The 13,454-nt window shown below is 40.1% G+C and overlaps 1 protein-coding gene across 2 annotated transcripts in view; it reads left to right on the top strand.

Annotated features, from left to right (window-relative positions):
- Nucleotides 1–370: 370 nt before the first annotated feature.
- Nucleotides 371–13,454, top strand: part of CERK (ceramide kinase) — a 43,668-nt gene continuing 30,584 nt past the window's right edge. Inside the window, exons 1-5 of one of the 2 annotated variants that reach the window (XM_072860190.1) lie at nucleotides 514–656; nucleotides 2,006–2,143; nucleotides 9,675–9,788; nucleotides 10,996–11,118; nucleotides 13,147–13,272. In XM_072860190.1, coding sequence (XP_072716291.1) covers nucleotides 2,128–2,143; nucleotides 9,675–9,788; nucleotides 10,996–11,118; nucleotides 13,147–13,272 — 379 coding nt within the window. In that variant the 5' untranslated portion in view covers nucleotides 514–656; nucleotides 2,006–2,127. Of the gene's footprint in view, nucleotides 657–2,005; nucleotides 2,144–9,674; nucleotides 9,789–10,995; nucleotides 11,119–13,146; nucleotides 13,273–13,454 lie in introns of both variants that reach the window. The other variant, XM_072860184.1, reaches the window with a different exon arrangement.

Here is a 13,454-nt window from a genome sequence, read left to right as displayed (position 1 = left end):
GCACGGAGCCATGCCCGTGGCGCTGGTATTTCCCCCGCGCCCGCCGCTCCCGGACGCTCAGCCTGGTATTTCCCCCGTGCTGGCCGCTCCCGGAGGCTCAGGCTAGGCCGCCGCCGCGGGTCGCAGAGCACGTGGCTCTCGCCGGCGGGGCGAGGAGACAAAGCGGGCCGGGGGGAGGGCGGGCCGTGCGCCCCGGAGCGGCGGGCAGCCTGCCCGCGAGGGCCCGGCAAGGGCAGCGGCCGCCCGGCCTCGCCGCCCCGGGTTGCCCCGGCCCCGGTCGCGCCCCGCCCCGCGGAACCGGGCGCCGCGCCGGGGAGGCGGGGCCCCCGCAGGCCCCGCCCCGGCGGCGCTGGCGTAGGCGCTGACGCCGCGCCCCGCCCGGGGGAGAGGCCGGCTAGCGGCGGGCGAAGGACGCCGTTAGCTGCCGGGCTTGCCCCGCGGCGGCCGCCCGCTCTGCTGGGCCATGCGGTAGCGGTCTGCGGCGGGCTCCGGGCTCTCGGCGGCCATGGAGCAGCTCCCGAGCGGCCGGCGGCCCCGGCTGGTTTCCTTGCTGGGGCTGGGGCTGGGGCAGCGGCAGCGCTCCTGGGAGGTCACCTTAGACGAGGAGCGGGGACGGCTGGCCTGGCGCGACCCCCGCTCGCCGCGCCGCGGCGGCGGTGAGTGGAGCGGCGGGGCGGGACGGGCTGTGGCGGGCGGCCGTTAGCGCACCTGCCGCGGCCTCGCGGCGGGCCAGGGTCGCCTGAGGGGCCGCCTCTCCTCGGCGGCGGGCAAGGGCGTTCGCAGCGTCCCCGGCGGCCTGGGGCAGCGCGCAGGGCGGCTGCAGGCACGGGTGCCGGCGGGGACGGCCTGCGGCCGGCCCTGCCCCCGCCGGGGCGCTGCTGGAGCCGGGTCTCACGGCGGCGGCGTGCGGTTCTCGGCTCAGAGTCCCTTGAGCGTTCGGAGTATCCTGTTTGCGCGGAGTATTTCCTGTGCTTGGGCGCCTTTTCGCCCTACAAAGGATGGGCGGCAGTCGGCGTCGCCCGGTGCCCGCGGCAGCAGTCTCCTCTGGGGTTCGGAGTCCGACGGTGAAAGACGGAGGCAGGTTTAATCGCGCCCGGGCCCGGCGGCGCGGGAGCGCAGCGGCCGTGCCGGGGTAGCAGGGAGCCGAGGACGGAGCGGTGGCAGGACTGCCACCGGAAGGCAGCCGGCTGCGCTGAACGTATCAGCCGGTTAATCGGCTTCGAAACAAAGCTGAAAGCTCCTCACGATGAGCCGCAGGCACTGCGTGCGAGTGCAGCGAGTTCTGTGTTCTGCAGAGGAGGCAGTTTAAGCGTCTGTTCTGAGCGTGTGCCTCTCATAACAAAGGCAGAAAACCTGTCCCAGCAGCCGTATGAGGAAAGCACAGATTTGTTTAGCTGAACCCCATTGTTTCTTGGCACTGCGAGCAGGTAGCAGCACGTAGTTTGTAACGTTGCATTCAAATTAATTGTAGCAGGGTATAACAGACTTACAGAACTTTAAAAGCAACTTTTTTATTTTTAGTTATGTGACTTAGTTCTGGTTAAAAAACACTTTCATACTGAGGCAGTGTTTCAGGCAATTATTTTTTTTCAAATGAGTTTTTTTTTTTTTAAAGCTCTTTGCTTTCTAAAAGGCTTCATGGAAATTTCCAAATAAAGTTTAACTTTTGCGAGTTACTGTTTTGGAAATATTTAATGTAGGCCAATAGTTTGTAATGGGGTAACAAAGCTGTTTGTAGTTCCCCTTTTGTGCAATTAGAATAATGCCGACTTACAAAACTGCAAGTGGGAGAGGTTACTGCTGAAAATACCTGACAAAATTTCAGGATAACTTATGAAAATGTCTGTACATACAGCATATCAAGCTTTCTACTACCCTTCAGGTAGTATTTTATCAGATTCTTTCACTTTGGTGTTTTTATATAGTAGTTATTCCCATTATTAATATAGTCCTATTAGCATGGCATGTGAACATCTGAAAATGTATAATGTCCTTCTTTTCACAGCAGCTGCTGTTGAGTGGAAAACTGCTGTCACCCTCATTTTAGAGGCTGGAGGAACTGAAACAGAGAGAAACTAATAATAGAAAGGTTGACTAGAAGTTTATCTGAGAAGGGTTTGAATATAGATGTCTCCAGTCCCAGGCAAGTTCCCAAACTTAAATAGTTAAATAGTTCTTCCCTTCTTACCATGTACCTTTCTTAAATATTTTCCTGATTTTATCATACCATCTTATTGGCCTGAGGCTTTTTGAAAAAAGGTGAGGGAAAAGGGAGAAGGAGAACTCAAAAAGAATTGTAAGAATTTGATGTTGTAGTTTACATAACTGAGAATTGGTCATATTTTAAGTACGTCTCTTCTTATTTATGATAACATAAAAAAAGAGTTTGTTATTCTTCTGCTACTGTGTGAATACAATTTGACATAATTTAGTTTTTATCAGCAGTACTGCTGAAAAAAGTATTTCAGAATTTCTGAACTTCAGATGTACAGCTAAATGAACTTACAACTTTGAAGACAAATTAGTTCTTTAATTCTGCCAAGCTTAATATATTGATGTGAAAAATAAGCTGTATACTTTTCAAAATGAAATAAAATTAGTCTAGAGAAAGGTATCTGGATCCTAAAATTAAAATATAAAGTTTCAAAGCCTTTTGGGACAATTGCTCCCACTAGGTAAAGTAGCTCCTGCTTTGGAGAGAATTTTGTTGAATTGTGTAAAATCCGTCTAAAAATGCCTTTGCAAAGTTACCAGTTGACTGATCTGTAGGCTAGAGCAAGTTCAATGGGAGCCCCATTCTGCTGTATGATGACTTCCTTTAGACCATGCATGAGTGCCACAAAATCACACTAGCTCTCTTCTTAGCACTCTAAAGTTTACAACTGCTTACAGTTGTAAGTTTTTACAACTTTTTAAGTTGTAAGTTTTCTTGACTTTCTCCTGGTGGGCCAAACCAAGTATGAATATGTCTTGAAGCCTGTTCCAAAGTGAGTGTCAGAATGCTGGGAATGGTGCAAGGAGAGTAGGACTTAGTAAACTGGGCTCTTTTTAAGGTAGTTTCTGAAGTAGTACCCAGTTGGAGATTCCTTAGGAGGCAAGTCTGGTTACTGAGTGTGGCTGCTGTCCTGAAACATGGCTATCTACATGATTTTGGAAAATATGACATGGAATCAAAAGAGAAAAGGGAGGGTGGGAGAAGAAAAAGAAATGCCTAAGTGTTCTGGAGGCACAGGTACAATTTATGTAGAGAGCAATACAATAGATGATGTACCTCTTCTTCTTAACACCCTGATTAATTCATGTGTTTCCTGCACTTGTGCTTTAATACCATCATAGTTTTATATTATTGCTGCCCTGTTGTCTTTAAGCTCTTTTAAGACCTGGGATGGCTCATCGTGTTTGCAGCAATTATTTTGGAAATATGAGCAGCATACATGACAGTATATAAATAAACTTTATAATATGGAAGATGGTCAGTTAGAAGCATATAATTTCCGAGGAGTTGCTTGACCAAGATTGGTATCTTTCTACCATTTAGCCTTTGACTACGTGACTACTGTGCATTATGCCTAAATACAGACTTAATTATGCAGTATAAAAGTGCTATATTTTTTGTTTAATAGGTAGTTATTACAGTGAAACAGTTGTCTTTAAACTGAAAAAACTCAGTGAGGGCTGCTTATTTTCTGAGTATTTATTACTGTCTGGGATTTAGCTACATAAGTAAAAATGGTTTGGTATATATTTTGTCAAAGTTTCTAGACTTTGACAGGTAAGGAACTAGAGCTGTAGTTAGGTATATTGTAGAAGTGTTGAAATATCTACCTCTCCCTATTGCATCCAAATTCAGGAACAAATAGGAAACAACAGAAACTTTCTCCTATTGTCCAGGAAAATACAGTTTTACAGAATATGGGGAGATTCTTGTGTTTTCTCATCTTTGTACAATGATATTAAAATATATATATTTTTAAACCCATTCTGTCAGAATGCATTTTGTGAATAAAGAAGTATTAATTCAGGAGAATTATTTTTAATTCTGTCATTGAGAAGGTACCAACAACTACAAAATCATAAAATGTTTGTTCAAGTCATGGTATGTTTTTAAAACCTTAAATCCTAAATACTGTTTACTTTCCTTCCCACTGTTAGACCTTGTTTAACAGCATCATATTTTCAAGTTCTTTCTTCAGTGTAATGAGGTTCCCATTTCCCATTCTTTGGTTGGTTAGACTTGTTTGAACTTAACGGGAAAAGTTTTATCTGAAATTTTTCGTGTGTTTCTCTGTTACTCTTAGCTATGCATCTGTTTTTTCCTAGGCATGCCTTCATCTTCAGATATTCTGAAGAACATTATTTTTCAACATTGTAACACTTCACCATGAAATTTAGTTGATCTGCAAAGCTGGGCAGATCAATTGTTTTATTATTTCCTCATGTTGATGGCACAGTCAGGTTTTTCTCAAGTAACGCGTGACAAAACTTTGTGTACCCAATTTCATAGCAGATCATATATTGTACATATGTGCTTATGGGTATTTTAGAAGTATTGGCTAAGATTGTATCATGCCTAGTACTAAGGGACTACAAACACAGAATGAGATTCTCTTGACACTTTGCTATTTTTTTTAATTGTAAAGTACAAGTATGAAGGTGGTTATCAAACTAGGCACTGGACTGTATGCCTTCACTTATTGTGTGTACTTTCCTTTAACCCTTCTATTTCTCCCTTCAGAATTTTCCCTTGGCGTGTCTTTTCCAGCTTTCCCCCGAAAACAATGAATTGAGGAAGCCTCAGTATTAGTGTTCACAAGAATGATGCCATTCTGATGTGGATTCTAAAGAATGCTCAGTTTGATAAACACAGTACTGAGACGACAGAGGTGGGCCTGCTTGGAAACAAGGCCTGTCCAGCACCTGTAGTGTGTTCGCACATCCTTAGTCAAGGTCATTTTTCATCAGTCAGTCCCAATTGGCAATGGGCATGTGTAGAAATCTGAACCATGTTTTTCTTTAGGCAGTTCCACTGGCTCCATTGAACTGGTAGGATGTGAGGAATAATATCTCTAGAAGGCATTGTTTCTTTGGAATGTGTCATCTTCTGTAATTATTCAAATATAAATGCACACTACATCAAACAATACATGTTTTTCAGCATACACGTCTTTGGTGGGTTTTTTTTTCCCTTAAGGTGAAGAAGTACATCTTATTTCTTGCTTTATCATTGAAGTATTCATAGTTGAGAAAAAGATTTAATTTGGAAATTAAAAAAAAAATCAATGGGAAAACATTCAATAGTATGATTTAAATATGCAAATTGATCCAAGGTCAAATTGCTGTGATTTGATTCAAATTCTGTGATGTGAAGTAGCAACTCTGTGTGTGATCATATTAGGAACTGATCTATTGTCTGTTGGTTTACGAAGTACTTGAAGATTTACTTAAAGCCAATTTCCCTGTACATGGCTGTATATTGTGATATCATGGCCTTCAGATGTTTCTGTGACTCTTCCACAGTTTTGAATTAAATCATTTAGTCATGATGCCTTTTTTCTTCCCCCTCCCCCAGGATGTAAATTCTCCATGATTCTGCTCTATATCCCTATCCACCATCTTCTCTTATTCTGGTCTTTATTGGACACAGTTTTCTGTAGTGCATGATCAATGTAATGCAATGTACCTTCTGATAGAACATGTTCTTGTTTTCTTGCTTTTAGGTGAAGGCAAAGCTTAAACTTAGGACAAGATAACTTATGGTTCATGTGGTCTGTAACAGTAAATTAGTTTTCAAAGTGACTGAAAAAATACTTTTTCTTTAAATCTGCACCCCAGCTTTTTAGTTGTTAATATTTTTGAGTCACAAGAGTACACTAATTTAAATTAATTCTGAATGCCACTGCATCCATGGGCCTGAGCTGAATTTTAAGAATAAACCAAATGCTGTGATCAGTGACATTTTTATGCTTTTGCACATGTCTGTGTTGCTTTGAGCTAACACATTTCTGAGGGAGGAATTTGGCCTGTAGGATACATAGCTGGCAGTGATGAATGAAGAAATCTTGACTGGGGTTCTGAGTGAGTTTGCTTATAAACTCAGGAAGTGTTCTGTGGGAATGGCAGACAGCAATGACACACCAAACAGCCTTTCTTAACACAGAACACACAACTGCTGCGTACATTTTTCACAAAGGAAGCCCACTGTTCGTGTGCTTAGCTTGGGGTCCATGTCCCGTCCCCCTCCAGCTTAATGTGGGGAAAAGTAGTATGCATCTAACACAGTATTTTGCTGATTTGTCAGTTTGCCCTTGAAGAAGAGTGTCTGTTAAGACTGTAAGAGCACTGTGACCCAGAATGGGTGACAACTGGCACAGGCAGTGTGCTGGGAAGACTGTCACCTGTCCATTGTGTGTTTTGTTTGTGTTTTAAATTTTTTTTTTCCATGCCCCTTCATCTGGCTGGTCTGGATGGACAATTCATTGTCTTTAGTGTCTCATGTATGCTAGACATTGAACAAGGTGAGACATGAAAACATACATGTGTGAAGATCTTTGAGATTAAGCTTAAGAAAATCAATATGTACTTCAGTATTTCTGAACTTAAAATTCAGTCTCTTGAATCTAGATATGTGTGTTGAAAAAGTAACGGTATTTTGTCTGGAACTTTGTCTAGGAACTGTTGCATGCTGCTTGGTTTGAGTATATTGTACTGAGCCAAGTAAAATTCTTTGTTTGGTATAGTCTGAGCCCTTAGTTCAACTTTTTTCATTAGTGTTGATCTAGTAGTGCTGGTGTAAGTACCAATTTTTTTTTGTGTTAATGTGCCAATAAGATTTTCTATGTTTTGGGAGAAACTCGTAAAGGTGAAGGCCTTTATGAGTGAACAACTTTACGCTAAATCAGTGAAAGAAATGGCTCATGCTACTTGATAATAGGGTGAATGCTACAAAAGTAGGTGTGGGAAAGGACTATAATTAGTATATATGTCAACCTTGTTGATCTCTTAAAAGAGCGCAGGGTAGTCCTACTTATTTTTATGGGGAGGGTTTTGGTGATTAAATGGCAGATGAGGGCATTGTGCTTATAAGAGCAGGATTGTGCTGCTTGTATTGAAGGACTCAATTTGAGGTCTTTGCAATGGAAACTTCTCCCTTCTGGGGAAGAGGGGAGAGAGTGGGACTGAGTAGTTGATTTGCTTTCTGATTAAACAGTATACTGTATGACACTAAGTCGAATAGTGATAGAGTCCTATTTGGACTGATAGAAATTCCTGAGCTCTATTCAAACACAAATGCCACTGCATTCAGATTTGTTTCTATAAGCTGTAGAGAATGTTCTGAATAGCATGTTTGTATTTGAGACAGCTCTGCATCTTTCTGGCCCTCTGCAATTACTGTTTTAGGTAGCGTATGGTTTTGACTGCCTTAAGATTGGAGTATACTATCAAGGCAGTGGAGTTGCCTGATGTTTGTACAGTGCCAAGTAGTACTGAGGGCCACAATTGGTATAGCTGGTATTCTTTGAACAGAAACTTCTCAGAATTTTACCAAACCCAAAGATTTACTGAGGGAAGGTGGGATCACTCTATTATTTGCTTTTGTTTTGTTCCTTTTTTTGGTTTGGTTTTTTGTTTGTTTTTAGTGTTGGGTTTTTTTTTTAAGGAATCTGTTTTTTCAGATATGTAACTCTTGTGGCTTAAGGTAAAAAAAAAAAAATGCACGTATGTAATTAAAACATTTACTCTTTGCTTTTTTGCCGCATCTGTGAAGAGATTTGGTGGAAAAGCAGGACTTCCAGTTATGCGACTGTCAGAGGGAGAACACATCTGAAGAATTAGGATAGCTTAGTAGAAGTGGTTACAAGGTCTAGGGTTGTTAATATAAACTGTGTAGTATGTATTAAAATATATACTCCAAAGAAATGCTTTCAGTGATACAGATTTGGAAGTGCTTTTTAATCTATTTGCTGTCTGTACAGTGGACAGCTTTCTCTATTATATAGAAAATGCCTAATAAAACAATGACTTCTGTTGCTGCTCCTAGTGTACATGCTAATAAGTATCCAGTAAGTAGAACTATTTCCCAGAATGTTCATTAGAGCATTGTCATTTAAATTTTGATCTAAATGTAGTTTGTCAGTTTTGTAGCATATCTGTGAGTAACAACAAAATGAGTTACCACTTAAGTGCAATCTTTATAAATGCAACAAGCTTTCTTTCATGTTCTGATATATGGTGGCATAGCCAGTAGAAAAATGAGAACTAAAAGCGGTTCTGGGAAATAAATTTTCCTAAAAGACCTCAGATTTCTAAAAGACCTCAGTGTAAAGTTTGAAGGCTACAGTTCTTTGGAATCAAGCTAAAAACCTCTGAGAAGATAAAATCCCTAAAGGAATATAAATCAAGTTCAATACGAAAACACCTAAAGGAAAAAAACCTTGTGTATATAGTCCACGACATGTCAATAGACATGACAACAGGTAACAACTCTGACTAAAACAAATAAATAGGACAGGGAAAAAAAATAAAATTGAGCTAGTGGCAAATGAATTGTAGTCACCACTGTAAAGAGCTCAGTAAAAGTTTTTGCTTATTTTAGTTTCCTCACCACCACCATGCTATTTCTGCAAAATAGTGACGAAGATGAAATGTAGGATAAAACCCAGTAACAACAGTATTAGTATTTGTATTTTCTGTGTTTAATATCTCTTTATATCTCTGTATTTATCTACCTATAAGTAAGAGAAACAAGTATATTATACTTCTTATTGTAGAACAGATTATATTATTATAATAATGTAATTTATGTAATTAAATGTTTTGTGTATGTATATATACACACAAAGCACTTGCTTGTACATAAATACAAAGCATGCATTTTCAGTTACACTATTTTTTTGAGATAAGGTAAAAGCAGAGAAATTTTGAAATCAGTAATGAAAATGAGACAAAATCCTCAATTTGACAGGAGTTAAGAAGACTAAGAAGGTGTTGGGGGACTATAAGAGGTAAAAAGAGCAAAGGTGGAGGAAATTCTTTCATAGTGTAAGAGCAAGAGGCCTTTTAATTCTGAAAAACGGTAGTTTTGAAGTTGATACAAGGGAAATATATATTTAACAGTACATAAACATAACATCTAAAATTTGCTTCTTAGGAGATCCTGAGGAGATCCTGAGGAGATCCTTAAAAGCTTAGTGGGATTTAAAGTCTTACAAATTCATATGAATGCCTTTCGTTCATAAGCCAACTACTTGAGAATAACAAATAGCCTCTGTAGTCTCTCTGCACTAGATTTAGTTGCACATTCTTTGAAATAGCTTGTGCTATTCACTGTCAAATATCTGGACTAGGTATCATTGAAGGGGAATTCCATTACTCTGAAATCAGTGTTGCTGGATTTTGGCTTCATGCAAAAATGTTTTTATACTCAGAATACCTAATTTTCTGAGAAATCATAGACATTTAAAGTATTATTTGGGGTAGTTCATAGGTGGTTATGGATTATGTGCTTTGACTAAAGGCAAAAGGAAATGGAAAATATTCAGCAGATTTCTACTTATGCTGTTGGTTGCGCTTATTGAGTAGCTACTCTAATTGTATGTCTATACATATTGTGTGTAGAAATAACCATTCTGGTGGTGTTTGAAGATGTTAATGTTTAAGATCTTGTGTTCATACAGAAAACTGTTTTGTACCAACCTCTGAGATCATTGCTGTAGAAGAAACTGAACTTAACAAGAAACAGCATAATATTGGCAAATGGCAAAAAATGGGGAAGCCACATGCTTTCACAGGTAAGGCAAATACAGTCGCAGGACACTTGTGCTAATTACTTTGTAAAAGGTACTTTAGGGCAGACTCAAAAGGAATCTTCAGAATTTTTTTTAACAGAAATTATGTGTTTTAAAAAAATACCACCACTGCCATCCCCCCAAACCAAAAACATACAAAAAACCTCAACTGAAAAACCCACAAACCCCAAACAAACAAATAAAACCCCCACCAAAAATCTGCCAGTTTACGTTTAAAGATCCTTATTTTGGAAAAGAAAACCCTTCCTTTAAGAACATATGCTGTGTCTGGTTATTTAATGTAGTCCTAACTAATGTCTTACATTTCTGCTGCTGAATGATTCTGCAGCAGGACACTTGCTTTCTATTACTTGACTAGAAAATCAAGAGGGAGGCTGGCAAAATGAGTCCTAAATGTTTGGTGGTGTGTGTTTTTTTGTTTTTTTTTAAAAAACTATCCCAAACCATCAGAATGTGTGCATGTAAAGATTCTTTGTATTATGGACTGCATTCTTAAAACAAAGTGCCAGCAATAAATTTCTGTTTGTTTTGGGGAAAGAGCTGCAAAGCTGGGGCAAATGTGATTGCTCCCATGACAAAATTTTATGTTGTGGAGTACTTTCCTCACATTCAGTCCTTCAGTAATAATGATTGGTGATACTATAGATGGAAAGGTAAGGGTGCTTCTTGTCCCACCAGCCTAGTTCTTAATGCACAAGAAAACTCTAAATCTTTTTTCTCAAATTTCAGCTTTATGAAATTAAATTCACTTTGTTGGTTACATGGGAGCTGATGTGAGGGTTTGGCTTATCCTCTTAAGCTTATGGTGTTTTGTATTATGTAGACATTGCAGACTTTAATATGGATAATATATAAGCTTAGTGAACTTTGTATAAGTGTGTCTGTAATCAGTTTATGGAAAATAGATTGTATTTGGTGTAAAAAGAAATTTATGTTTGGGTATCTGCTATAAGGTAGTGACCTAGAGCAAGTGTTTTCATTTATGTTTTTATTTTGACTTTTTACAAATGTCCCGTTCATGCTCTGAATGCTTCTGTCACTTACAGAAATGTGTAGTTGGGGTTAATTACCACTTTTTTCCAAAGGTAGCTATATTGGGGAGATCTCTGAAATGCATTTGTCATTTCACAGAACTGTCTCATTGTGCCTCTTTTTTTTTTCCCTTCCCTTTTTTTTTTAATTTAAATAGTGTATTATGTGAAGAAAGCCCGAAATCACCGCTGGCGGTGCAGTGATGTGACGTTTTGGTGTGTTGATGAGTACTTGTGTAATCAGTGGATACAGGCACTCAAAGAATTACTTGAAATGCAGAGTAAGTTTGACTAAACTACTAACATTTGCAGCATCATTTTACAGGCATTACGTCAATATTATTTTGATATGTCTGCTTTTTTGAACCCGTAAGAGCAGCTTATGCTCAAAAGTTGAGGGAGCTGAGAGTTGAAGTGTCTCATTCTTCTCATCACTACTTTTGCATGTCGCATATTTGCTAAATTGTACTGAGTGTTTTACTCTAATCAGTCAGGGCTATAGGTGTCTTATAATTTTGCCCAGATGTAAATTATTTTCACAAAATAGGGACACATTAGAAGCTTAGCAGAGGCTTTAAATGACTGTAGCTTTGGAGAAAGTAAAGGGCAGATGTAAACTCAGAGATTTGAGGTACTCCAGAGATCTGAGGACAAGGATTGTAGCAATTGTAAGGTTTATGGGTGGCTTTTTCTGTGTCTGTCTTACCTTTCCAGTCTCTCTCATCAACAATATGCCTTATGTAGTAAGAGTTCCCATTAATCATTTCTGGGACTCTTGAACATCTACTTCTTAGAAGGCTAAAAGTAATTTTGCAGGAGTTATTCCTGAAAGAGATACCTTGATAGGTGTCAGGGAGCAGCAGGAGCAGAGCAACTCCATGACAGAAGGGAAGTCAAGGATGACCAGAGCACAGGCAGTGCCCTCACCAACCAGGGTGCAGTCCCACTGTATCTGAGCAGGGTGGGCAGAGCAGGCGTGGGGATAGCAGCAGGTCCCACTTACAGCCCAGATGAGATAAAGTAATCGAGTCCATCCAGGGAGGCCAGACAGGAGCAGCAGGAGATGGGGCTGGAGGCAGGGCTGGAGATAAGCTACCTACGGTGTAGGTCTGAGGTCCATCTGAGAGACAGAGCCGGAGAAGGGACTGCAAACAAGTACACCTACGGTGTGACTCAAGCAAGTACTTAAGGCTCACAGAATAAAAATGGATATTTAACAAAAAAATGTTCTTCTGAACAGGCATTGGAAGCATAAATCTTAATGTTTTTGTTTTGTATATGTTACACATGAGGTATCTGGCTTCCAATAAAATCTTTTAAAAAATGGGGCCTGTGTGCCCATTCACTACACCTGTGAGAGATGTGGCCTGGGCAGTCATCTCTGAGTGCAGGTGTTCATTCTATTGGTAACAAACTATTTCGGAAAAGGTAGCGGGTTCTCAGAGAGGGTGAATGGTGCTTTGGGTGTGTGGCAGCTTTAAACCATTCAAACAGTCTAGCTTGGGTGGATTTATTAGGCAAGTGTGGCAATCTAATAACTCTGTTTATTCTTTTATTTTAAAATAATAATTTAGAATGCCTTCTGAGGAAGTGTAAATGTTATAACAGGTCTTTGTGTTCTATACAAAAAAAGGAAGGCTCTCTAGGTGCAGCAAGCATTACTGTTTTGTGTATCTGTTAGTACAGAGATGTAATAATTGTTTTCATTGCCACCACCAATGCAAATCCATCACTATTCGAAGAAGCTTGAGAGAGTAATATCAAAGGGGTTTTCTGGGGGGAAGGGGTTACACCATAGGGCCAGTACTTGCTGTGCAGCATGTAGTTTTGTGAGGTATTCTTATTGTGTCTTTATTGCTGAAAGGAAATGCATCTTATCTATGTTACCAAAGCAAGAACATTATTTATTTAAATTAATGTTAAAATATTTGTATGCATGCTTCACTGACAAGTGCCTTTCCTATTGCTGCCCTTGGTTTGTCTTTTGTCTTGTATGCCTGTGATACTAATGTCATTTAGTGGGAAGGTACTGTGAGAATAATCTGCACAAGTATGTGAGACATGGAGTCGGATGAAACAATTCTGAATTTCACCTGCTGTCTTATTACCTATTTGTTCAATACTGTCAGTACTCTGTAATAGAGGATAGATGAAGCAGGTTTTTATAGCTCTTTATCAAAAGAGTTAGAGTTATAAGAGTTAATAATACGCTGTGTTCACTTTGTTTACAGGTTTGGTTTTGTATAGCTTGTTGAATTTTTGTTTTGTGTACAAAAGCAGTGTGCTGTAATATTTTTTCCATACTGCAGAGTGTAGACCAAAGCAGTTGCTTGTGTATATTAACCCATATGGAGGAAAACGACAAGGGAAGAGGATTTATGAACAGAAAGTTGCTCCACTCTTCAGTCTGGCTTCTATCTCCACTGATGTTGTTAGTGAGTAATGAATATTTTAATTTCTTAATATGCACAATATGAACTCTTTAAAACATCTCTGAGTAGCTTAAGTTCTTTCTGTCACTTACCTTTTCTTACTAAGTGGTAGAGAGGGAATGTTTTTTAATTAAAAGCATAGGTAGCCAGATAAATGATGACCTTATATCAATTTTCTGCTTACT

This window comes from Ciconia boyciana, chromosome 1, assembly GCF_034638445.1.
Source record: "Ciconia boyciana chromosome 1, ASM3463844v1, whole genome shotgun sequence".
Lineage (NCBI taxonomy): Eukaryota > Metazoa > Chordata > Aves > Ciconiiformes > Ciconiidae > Ciconia > Ciconia boyciana.
Note: the sequence above shows the minus strand (reverse complement) of the source record. Positions and strands in the feature narration are given on the sequence as shown.